This window comes from Pterocles gutturalis, unplaced genomic scaffold (assembly GCF_000699245.1).
Source record: "Pterocles gutturalis isolate BGI_N339 unplaced genomic scaffold, ASM69924v1 scaffold25483, whole genome shotgun sequence".
Classification (NCBI taxonomy): Eukaryota; Metazoa; Chordata; class Aves; order Pterocliformes; family Pteroclidae; genus Pterocles; species Pterocles gutturalis.
Window position 1 is genome coordinate 12,926 of NW_010118796.1, and position 12,015 is coordinate 24,940.

Here is a 12,015-nt window from a genome sequence, read left to right on the forward strand (position 1 = left end):
CTGCTGACAAGCTTAGTTTCACAATTAGGAGGAAGTGGACAATTTTTTTGTTCAGGGGTTAAAAGCCTGTCTTCCAAGTCTAACTTACATGAATATTGTGGAGTTATAGCAATTACACTGGGCTTCTTTCTGACAAAGACCTTCATATGACAAATTCTGTTGTCTCTTTGCTTAGAGCAGTATTTAGAAGTAGGCTTTAGATTTAGGCACTGTTCATTCTATGATAAAATATAAAGCTTTTCAGTTACAGCACTGCAATCTGGTTTTCATATGTGTGCTTTAAAAATGTGTTGTTGATTTTTAGGCCTGAAATATACATGTGAGAATACACTGGAATTTGGATTTTTACCTTCTCAAAACAAATTGATTTCCTGTACACTTTAACATACTTCAATTGAATCATAATATGACACATTCATAAAATTTACACAACCCCTGTGTGAGGAAAATAGTTTGAGTAAACCTATTCATAGTAAAACTTGTAAAGGCACAGATGCAAGAGCATGCTCTTGGAACTAATATGTGAGACGTTTTCTGGTTTTTTTAAATGGCAGCACTTGAAGTTTTTACTTCTGTGTGAGGCTTTTGAAGGTGTACTCTTCTAATTATTTTAACTCAGGAGAAGATCTGAGGGGGTAGTTTTATACTACATCTAATCTGGTATAAATGTGGACTGCAGCAAAACAAGTCTTCTCACTGCTTCTGTTGATGCTGATCCTAACGATTGTGGGGCCTTGGCATTCACTGACTGGATGGAGGATTGCACACCAAAAAGTGGAAAAACGTATATTTTGTTGGCTGAATGATTACCAGATCTAGTGCAAAGGAAGAGATAGATGGGACAAAACTGTAATTGTGAAAAGTGGGACTATTTCTTTTGTCAGCAGTCCATAGCTGCACTGGATTAGGTGGAACATAGGGGGGAAAAAATCTTACAGAAAATGTGTACTAGAATCCTATAAGGTCATGGGATTTAAGTAACTCCATAAATTGTGATACATGCTTTGTGAACTTTTGGTATTCATTTAGCTCAGGTCATAGTGATGAAAAAGATAATGAAGAGCAAAGTTGTCAACATAGGTGGTGGAAGACTTCAGAAGGTTATTCAACATTTTGTTACAGGCTAGAAATCCAGGTTGTTAATTAACCTGACATTTGTTAAGGAAGTGTGCTGATCCGATGACCAGCAGTGTAACTTTCAGCAATGTTATGCTGAAAATCTGAAAGCATGTGAGGTATTCAAGACTTTACAATTCTTTCAAACCAGTATATTTTTTCATCTGGCTTTTGTGGTGCATATAGCTTGTTACTGGCCCAGTGTAGAATCAACATTTGGAAATGTTCTTGTTCACGTTGACTTAATGAGTTAGCTGGAAGAAAGGACCTATAAATCTTTTTCCTAGAGAAAGTTTAGAGGGGAAAGAAAGTCACTTTAAAAATCAGCTTGCTTCCTGAAAACTTTTATTAATATATATAAGCATATATATACACACATATATGCATACATATATACTTGTGTGTGTCTGTATATACACACAAACACTTGGCAATCTCATTCTTAGTTATGAGTGTCTTGCATTTTGGATGAGCAGCCATATCCTGAACTTTATACAAATTGATAGGTCAAGTATAATAATTTGGCTAGAGAACTTGAGGTTCAGTTTGTCTTTGAGGACGGAATGGTTCTTGCTTCTGTCAAGAGATGCTTTCCTGTGATCCCTTCCAGCATAAGGAAAATAGTCAAATGCAGCTAATTATTTTTGTGAAATTCTGCTTGAATTCTGTAACCACAATGGTTTTAAGGACCATTTTGGATTTTGTTTCCAGGGTCTAAAGAAGATTTCTACTTGACTCATGAGATAATGCGACCTTTCTTATATCCAAATCTTTGAGATCAGAAGAAAGGAAAATTTCATACTCTTGATGTCAGGTAAATTATGTAATACTATTGAAGGGAGACATTAAGCAGGCTGGATGGAAATGTTTAAATAAGAATAAGGGATTTGCCTACATTCAAGTCACCTGTTCAGAAAGATTAATTGCAGTTGTGATATGAATTTTAGAAATTAAGATCTCTTTCTAAACCAAATTGTTCTGATTTGAAGAGCAGCTTCAGGGTAGGGTAAAGTTTTGTTGCAGCCTTATCTGCAGTGCTTTCTCTTTGTGCAGCCACGAGTTAGAACTGTGGTTGCATGCAAAGCCTGGGTAGTGAAAAGTGGTTTGGCATGTTACGACAGTCAGCGATTTCATCTTTCTCAGAAGTATTGCTTTTAGCCCTTTTATCCGTGTTGTTTCTGTGTGAAAATTAGATCTTTATCTATCTCGATTGTCTTCAATTTGAGGGTTTGGAATGTTCTTAAAATTGATGTCAGAAGCAGATTTATTAATATCCTCCTTCATAATGATATAATGAGGCTGCTGCTCATATCCAGGAAAGACTAAGTCAGCGTTTACCAGAAACACACCACTTGACTTGAGTGCTGGTTGTTCTTGCTATAGTATTTTGACACTTTCTTTGCCACCCCTGCTACAGGGCATTATCCTCTGATGGAAATGTAGGTCAGCCTCAGCAGCTTCAGGGTGACTCCGAGTCTTATTTCAAAACTGTTTCCATCCATGATTTAAGTAGAGAGGAGTTTTCGCGTTGGGCATAGCTGTGCCTCAGCTATTACATTAACTTTACTGCAGACTCTAACTTTTGATAAATGGACAGGTAAACAATGGAGTACTGACATTTTATGGCACTGCAGCGATATTCATCAGATGTAAGTAATTAAAGCCTGAGGTTTCATGAGAGAATTTCAGATTTTCTGATTTTCTTCTCTATCAATCTGGAATTAACTTTGGTAACCTCAATAGAAATTAAATGTGTATTTTCAAGTCTATGGATACTGATGCTTACTTCCAGAGGTTCCAATATATTTTAATACTGAAGTGTAGGCTGTTTGTACTGCATCAGTAATATTAAGCAGATTTATTACAGGGGCTGTGCTGTGTAGCATTTCCTCAAAACTTCACCTCTAACATGATTTTCAGGAAGACTTGGATTATTCCTTTTTCAAATTTGAAGTTCTGGGATACAGTTTATTTATAACTGCAGCTTTTATTTATAACTGTTTATAGCATGCAAGATAAAAGATTGCACTAAGTCTGTAAGATGACTAAATATGTTTCTTCCAGTGCCTCACTCTGTTGCTAGTACAGGTTTCAAAAGTGCACTGGCACTGTGGTGTTATACTGCACGTATGAGCTTTGGCCCAAGCTCCCCTGGGATTTCCCAGCTCATCTGTTTAGTGCACAGGAGACACTTTTGCTTGTTCTCCATCTCTGTGCTTTGCCATCGTGCTCTGGGTTGTGTACACTGGGCTAGAAAACAGAGATTGCATACGTGTTTTACTGCTGTTAATGTTTTTGAACCGCTGCAAATTATTGGTCATGCCTTGTTGCTGTGAAAAGCTGGTGGAATCTGGGAATAAAGCTGATATCAAGTATAGCAAATGTGGCTCAAGTAGCATCTAAGCCTATTGGTTTTTGTGTTTAGATAAGCATGAGTGGTCTTGTTTTGAAAATTTCGTATTTTGAGAAAATACTCCAATGTTACTTATCCTCTCATTGTTCCTCTGTGGAGAATAAACTGTTGGCAGCATCAGAAGAGGCAGAGAACTGCTCTGTAGTATTCAGAAATTTAGCATCTATTTCTAATACAGAATACAAATGTGACATCTTTCTAGGGAATGACCTAAATATTTTTTTGTGTTTTGCCTCAGTGAATGAGGTTTTCCTCATTGTGTCTTACTGCATAAACATTATGGTAGTGTATAATTGATTTCCTACAAGACCTGTACCTTGTTTGTAGCTTTTTGGGGTGTGATTCTTTAGCCTATGAAACACAAGTATGTAAGAGCTATCAGGATATTAAATCCCATTTTATTATATTACTTTCAGAAATAATTTCTCATTACTTTGAAGGGTATGCAGACAGATCACTGCAAATATTGTAAATATTTGTCTTTCAACGTATGACAATATTACATGTGTATTGCTCAATCTTGGGTTCTATGAATTATTTCTACGTAAATTGATCCATTAATGCCATTTCATAGTATTGATAAAAAGTCAGATGATATTCTGGAATAAGATGGCTGCACAGTTGCATTTTTTTAAGGCAGTGTTTGAAGTGCTTGTGAAAGTCCCAACAGCAGACTGGAAGGGGTGACATTTGGATAGCAAAGGGCGGCGTCCCCAGTTCCTGGCGCCTCAGCGTCTCTGGTGCTGATGGTGAGGGTGGGTAAGCCTTGTTGATCTCAGCATTGGGCACTGACCAGAGCAGATAGGTATCAGAGAATTTCACCTTCTGAGGAATTCAAATGAAGGATCTTATAAGATCACCTAATAGATTTCTTCGGTCCCTGCAGTGGTGAAGTAAGTTTTTCTCATTCCTTTGCTGGCAGGAGAGAAGAGAGAAGCTTCCAATTCTGCCAGATGTGAAGGAGGGTTGAGAATATATAGTTGTACTGATGTAGGAAGCACAAGATGAAGAGTTGTCTTCTTTCCTTACAAGATTGTGCTGAAGTAGCATTTAAACTCTGAGATTTAACAGCTTAATTTTATTTGGACAGAATTGCCTTACTTTATGTCTCTTCTAGGTTATTTTTACAATGTCTCCTGTGGACTATTTGTACCCTGGACTGAAAGAGAAAGAGAGGAAGAGCAGTTTATTTAGGGGCTCTTCAGATGCATTTGAAGTAGCATCAGGTAGTTTTCAAGTGGCTATGCGTAATCCATTTAATAAAATTCTCCTTGAGTTTTTTTTTCTAAATATCTCTCTATCTAAAATGTGCATAGCTTCTGTATAAGATTCAATTAACATCTTCACAAAAAGTCACAATAATGGAGAAGCAGAACGCAACTCTTAGTTGCTTTTGGCCTTCCATTTTAAAAACTGTTGTAATGGATTTAAAACTTTGAAATCAGGCTACAGGGTGTTAGGGACAACAGCTTGTGTTTATTTTGCTGTCACTCTTCTTATTTAGCAATGTTGTACACACACATGCTAGGATACTTCCTCCTTCCTTTGCTTATAGTCCATTAAACTTCAATTCAAGTTATGAAGTATTTGAACCTGTTACATTGCTTTGTGCTCTTGGGAAGATAAGGAGCTATAAGTAACCGTATAGTTATAAAGGACCAGGCCAAAGTATTTTGAATATATAATGCAAAATTGCAAAAAGGTGGAATTCTGTGAAGAATGTGTATGAGCAGCTTATAGAGGTTGGAGCATAGTCATGTCTTTATAGTCCCGTGGCTCTTTTGTAAAACAGCTTTTACAAGTATAGCTTGTAAACTTAATTTTTGCTGAAATCTGATGGGGCATTAAAGAACTTGGATAACTTTAATTTTATTTCTTATTTATTTTCCATTTTATTTCTTAATTACATGAAAGCAAGAAATCAAATATCAGGGAAGAACACAAGGCATCTGAAGTTGGGGATTTCAGTGCATGGGAGGGAGGCTTGCTATGAAATAAAGAACATGACTGTTTTGAGCATTGGAATGTGTGCATCAAGACATATAGACTAGGCTTTTTTTGTCTTGATTGTATTTTAACAATCTGACCTATTCTTTATCTGTGTCTTTAGGTAATGGGGCAGTAAGTCTCTGCTTGCATTTAAAATGTCTGACATTTTGGGGGAATTTCCACAGTCTAAATAATATATGGAGTCACATTAGCTGAGAGTTTGCATGATGAATGCCATAGATTAAGGAAAGGATGATATATTGCATGTGAAGTAGAAGTTTTCAGCTGCTGTTTGGAGTCTTCATTAAATTACTGGAGATGGTATGCTTTCATAAATTACTGGAGATGGTATGCTTTCCTAATATTATGCACTCAATTTTAAAACTGTTTGAGGCATGATCCAACAAAAGGAACATAGTGTATTAGTAGGGATTTAAAATTAAATTATCCTTAATTCATATCCTGTGTGTCATATCCCTCATGGTTATATTCTGCTACAAATGTTGCATAACTGTTGGTTGAAACTAATGCTGTATTTTAAATTCTTAATGATCCCTTTTTGTTTTCAAATGAAAGACAAAAAGGATTCTTAATTTAAATGTTAGTAAGAATAAACCATGACGTTTAAATAGAAGGATAATGCTCTAATCACAGGTGTCAACTGTTTTGTTTTATGTTCTGCAGAAATATGTTCCTGGGGGGCGAAGGAGTGTACGTGCCCATCTTCAAAATTAAAACCAGGGGGTTTTATTTGTATGTATTCACAGAAATTTGTGCAAATATAGCTAAAACATATCTATAGAAAGGCAGGTGGAAGGACTATTAAAAATCAGATATTGTACTATTAATTCTTTCTTTTATGCTGCCTGCGTCAATGAATCTTTCCAGAATAACTTCACACCAAACACTTTATTAAGAGAAGCATTCAAAACTTTCCAAGCCAGTTTTGTTATGAAACATCCTTGTGTTAGGCATGGCAGCATTTTACATGGTGGTAAACAAGCCAGTCTAGGGTCACTTGTAAATTGTTACCCCAGAAAGGGTTGATCTCTGAGGGTGAAAACAGGCAAGTCTGGTTGTAGAAAGGAGGATGTTCATCATCTGCAGGACAGGGCAGTGGGAATGCCTTGCAGGGAGGAGGGGTGTCCCAAAAAACTCCTGTAAGCCTTCCTCTTAGTGCTAAAAAGTTCCCCTTCAAAGTCGGATCTTAAATGGATCTTTGACTTGAGACGATGCAATGGTTTATAAAGATTCTAGTCTTTGACCACTTGGCTGGCTTTTATTATACCAATTCATTGATCTGAGCTTAGTAAAATAAAATCTTCTGTAAAATTATTTTAAAAAGGCAAGGCTGGAGATCAGAGGTTTCATATTACAATAGTAGATCCTGTGGCCACCACAGCAAGATATTCCTGGTGAATGACACATTGTCATTGCTTTTCACAGAGAACTGCTAACAGGCCTCTCTCAACTTTTTTTACAAATGTTCTGCCAAAAAGTAGAGGAACAATTCAAGGATTTGTGTTACTGCTGTAGCTGAAGGTCTGCAATCACTCTTATTTTCTGGTCTAGGGTGCAGTGCAGCAAAAGGAATAAAACATTAAAAATTTGGTTTTAAAGTAGCAGAATAGGTTGAACAAGTGACAAACATGGAGAAAGTATTATTTGGCTTGAATATGATTGAATTTTTAATCTAAAATTCATAGCATTTTTGTGAAAAAGCTATTTTATTTTTCAAGTGATATCACAGAAATAACTTCATCAGTTGGCATGCTTTGCAAGTTTTTTTTATATGTGAATTGAATTGGAAAAGATAGGGATATATCTTCCCTAAAGGGAAGGGATAGGGATATATGCCTTCCCTAAAGATTTTATGATTTTCACTTCAGTGTGGTGAATAATTAATTTTAGCCATACTTCTATAATAAGTAAGTATAATATTGAAGACAAGTAGTGCCTGATCTTACTGCTCAATTCTCAGAAATGAAACATGATTCCACAAAAGCTCTTCCAGATATTTTTTTCAATTGCAGCTGGACTTACTGATCTCATCTAGATCTCGGTGCACACTGAGCTTTTGTCGCAACCTCAGAGCTGAAATGTTCTATGAGAGCTGCTCTCACTTAGAAGAGCTCTGGCTAACCAAGTTACCCAGCACATAAAATATTAATGTTGGGACCCCAGTTTTGGCTGATGTTCTTAGTATCACTGCTTGGGGTGGGATTAGATGCTGATGCCATGATCCTATATTGGCAGGCTGTTCTTCAGTATTGTTTTTATATGTTTAGGGTAGAGCATATGCACTATGTAGTTCTCTAGCCCTCAAACATTGCTATTGTTCAGGTGATAGACACAAGAGTACTTGTTAAAGTATTTTAATAGCATTTAGACTGGGTTACATTACAGTGAATCGACTCAATAATTTGGGACCTAATAAAAGCTTTTTTTTAGGAATGAAGCTCCACTGAATATATTTTTTTTCTACTTCAGTGTTTTCCTTATGTTTGAGGTCTGTATATATCTCTTTAACTTTGATTCTTAAAGGGTTTAGTACCATCACATCTTATGTAAGTTTCTTTGTGTGATGTTAAATGTGCAGGAGGAACAGATCTGTGCAGAGACAAATTTCAATGGTTATTTTTTAGAACAGAATTGTATTTTCAGAATTGTTACTAGTACTTCATGTACAGTGTGTTGATTTCTCTAGGATATACTGAAAATATCACTTGTTTTGAAATAGTATTGTGGGATGTAAAATGTTGGCTGCATGTAGGCTTATTTGGAGTGCATGTCATATTTTGCATAAATGTCCTATATATGCTGTTAGGAGAGCTAAATTTATGGTCTTCCATGCTGACTTTGGAATGCAAATATAATTCTCTTTTAATTCAATGAACTTTTATTATAGCACTTCCAACATGTATACAATGAGGAGAGAAAAAACAATAGCCCTCTTTGAGTAATACAAACACATTAAATTATGAAATATACTTACCTCACCAGTATTATAGGTAGCTTGCCTGTAGTCTTGGGTTTTTCCAAACATGAACTGTGTCCAGAATTCTTTACCTCTTTTAGTTATTATCTGGTTTTGTTCATTATATACTTTTAATTGCATTTACTTCGTAGTTTAATTTTGCCATTTCTTATCTTGTGTCTCTCTCCATTCCCTCTCTGTCCCCCACTACAGTACTAGGGTTTCCCCTTTGTCCTCTGAAGGAATGCAAGCTTAAATAGGGGCTTGGATTAGTGTATCTGGACATGTTACCCTCCACAAAACAGGGGTAGTGGAAGTAAATCATCTGTTATCTCCATGCGCTAGCCGTATAGATGTGTCTTTCATTTCTAGAATTGATTGTTGAACTGAGATTCTCCTTTCTTAGTGGCAGGATGGAATATGTAGATGTATACATAAAAGGGTGGTTTTCAGGTAAAAATATGTGCACTGTTTGCTCCTTTGTCATACTTTGCATACAATTGATCTGTCATGAATGTTAGTATTGATACTCAGAAATAAACCTCAAAATTGCAGTTCTAACTGAAGCCTTGACCTTTACAAATATATGCCATATTTTTGTTTACAGGTGTAAAACAAAGGTGTATGTAGACAACCTTCCCACAACAAGTGTTGTCATTGTTTTTCACAATGAGGCTTGGAGCACACTTCTACGAACTGTTCACAGTGTGATAAACCGGTCACCACGGCACATGCTGGAAGAAATCGTCCTCGTTGATGACGCCAGTGAAAGAGGTAATGATAACGTTGATGCTGTAGCTTGCTGTGCTTTTTACTTCAAAAATTGAGGCTGACTTTCCACGAGCTCATCTCTTCTCAGCAAAACACAGTAGCTGGGGCAGGGAAAGGCAGAGTGAGCAATACCGGTTTTGAAATATAGGTGGGTGATTCTCCACTGAAAACTGGTGTAAGTATCTGTTTACTTTTCTGTTGACAGTGTATGGTTTGTGTTTGCTAATGGGTTTATTCTATTATAACTTTCATGTTTCGCATTTAGAATTTTAACACATTCCTAAAGTTTGAGGGCATTTAACACTTGAATCAGCTGGTGAATAATAGCAAAGGCGACTCTGTTCCTCACATCCAAATTTACTGTAACTACCACCGTCAAGCTTGGCAGAGGGATTAATTTTGATTATTCAGTTCATGGGAAGTTGAAATTAAGTTTCTATGATGTAAGAGCTTCCACTTTTTAATAACTAGTGTTTCAGTTGAAAATTCCATGCTACAACATGAAACTTACCATGTGTAATGAAGTTAATAGACAAAACTTGAAGCTGATTTTTTCTTAAAATAAAATAACTTTATTTAGATTTTTCATATTTTTTTGAAAATTACAATATAGTAGAAATAAAAATAAAATTCTAGACAATACCTGATACTTCATTTTGGTTAATAGTTGCCAGTTAGGCTTGTTCCTTGCTTAATCTTACTCAGTGGTTTGGGTTATAAAGTATAACTTGAGGGATTTTTTTTTCTTGTATTTGTAAATTCAGATGAGAGGGATCTTTTTAATCTTAAACATTTCTATATTTTTATATTGAATCACCTTTTTTCTATATTTCTACATTGGAAGTTTTCCACTAGGGTCACTAGAAAAAAAGTCTTGGCAGCCTCCAGTTGGAGGCTGTTATCTGTATGAGCAGGAATTCCCATGCTTTAGTCATGGAAGGGTTTTACACCCAGCATGCTGACATCTCTGCCTGATGCTTCTGATTCCAGTGCTGCAAAATCTGTATTCTCCTGCTTATGGTAATTCCAGCTTCAGAGTGAGATGGCTGACTGTTGTCCAGACAACAAGATCTGTCCGAACAAGATCTATGTGTGAAGAGAGACACTGGATTTCAGATCATATGGCCTAAGTAGCATTATGGTGCGTGGATTACAATACTTAACAGGCGGTTTTATGATAGTAACCAATACAGTGGTTAACGGGATTTTTTTGTAGTGAAGGACCTTCAGGAGTGGATTTTTGCACTTCATACCTAACGCGGTAGAAAGTGTAATGAATTTAATCTTCGGGTTGCACGTGTGCGTGATGCCTAAGCATATTCACTGACCTATTCCAAACTATGTAGGTCTAGAGTATAGCTGGTTGCTGAGTAGCTGAGCAGCCTAAAGAAAGCTCGTATCAGCTAACTGAGCTCTGCCCAACCTGTCTTCCTAAGGAAGCATAGCTCATGCACTCAGAATGTGTTTGCACACACTCTCTTGCTTTTGCTTTCTTACCTCATTCTAACTTTAACTGCTTCAGACAATTTCAGTGAAATTTGAAAGAAAGGACAGAGGCCTTAAATACAGTTATGTTCTGGCAGCAGGGAACGAGTGCCCATGCGAAGGGCAACACTGCGCATAAATGTTTTTCAGGTTAGATGGGAGCTGTGATTAACTTTTGCTTTTAGAAAGGCACAAGATCAAATTTTCACTGTTTGCACTTGTGGGGAATTTGTAATTACACCCCACAGTTTCTTGTACTTTTTCAACCTCTATATAAATGCTAGATTTTTTTTGTTCTAATGCGTTTGAAACTTCCCACTCCTCTTGGTGTTGTTCCCGGGAACAGTCCTGTCTTTAATGTGGATGCTGATATTTGGATTCTGAGTGCCTATACTAGGTTATTGTACAGGTATATGCTTCTTTAATGGATCAGAGATTGTACATTTGTTTTGGTTAGTTAGCTTTTGGGCACAGATTCTTGCTAGGAAAACAAAGCTTATTGGAAGTGCACTCTTTCATTTGTCAGTCCTTGTCAGTAATTTGAATCAGTGCTAATGACTAATTGTGACAAAACAGTTTTCAATATGATGTAGAAATAAAGAGCAAACTAATATTAAAATTATGTAAAGATAATATTTCTTGTTTTTTACCTCTTCAATTTCTGTTTGAGAAAAAAGATCAATTTTAACATAGCAGTAGCCATGTCCTCATCATGAAGTACAATTATGGTCCAGTTGAAAGAGCATATGGCTTTCTTTAGATAACTTTTCTGTTTATCTGTTTGGGTTAGGTAGTAAAAGCAAGGTAACTTAGTTCTAGGCTGACAGACGTAGCATTTCAGACCTTTCTTGGTGTTGTTATTGAACCTGTTCCAATATTTAGTTTTGAAATAAGTCAGGCATCTATTTGTAGTTATTTTCAACAATTACTGAAAGTTTTTTGTTTTGTTTTCCAAGAACTTGTTATGATTCCAGCAAGCATGTTTTTACATTAAACCAAACAGAAGGGTATGATGACTGAAAATTTGAAGGGTTTAGCATATGCTACTTAAGCATTCTGTTTGTGTTGAACTAAAACAGCAGATGTTTCCAGAAAAAGAAAATGTTCAGTCTGAGCAGTGTATTTTGAATGCTAGCATCAGAGTCAATTTAATTGGAATAAAGTAAGCATTCAGTCTGCCTGAAGCACACTTTGTACCTGCTAGTGTCATGCTCTTAGAAGAATGAATTTGCATAATGTCACCCACTTATTGACATCAAAAGCT

At 36.3% G+C, this 12,015-nt stretch overlaps 1 protein-coding gene across 2 annotated transcripts in view; it reads left to right on the plus strand.

Annotated features, from left to right (window-relative positions):
• The window catches only part of GALNT1 (polypeptide N-acetylgalactosaminyltransferase 1), a 44,058-nt gene that overhangs the window by 12,098 nt on the left and 19,945 nt on the right, over nt 1-12,015 (plus strand). For both annotated transcript variants that reach the window (XM_010076366.1, XM_010076367.1), the window contains exon 3: nt 9,103-9,269. In XM_010076366.1, the coding sequence (XP_010074668.1) occupies nt 9,103-9,269 (167 nt within the window). The remainder of the gene's footprint in view (nt 1-9,102; nt 9,270-12,015) is intronic.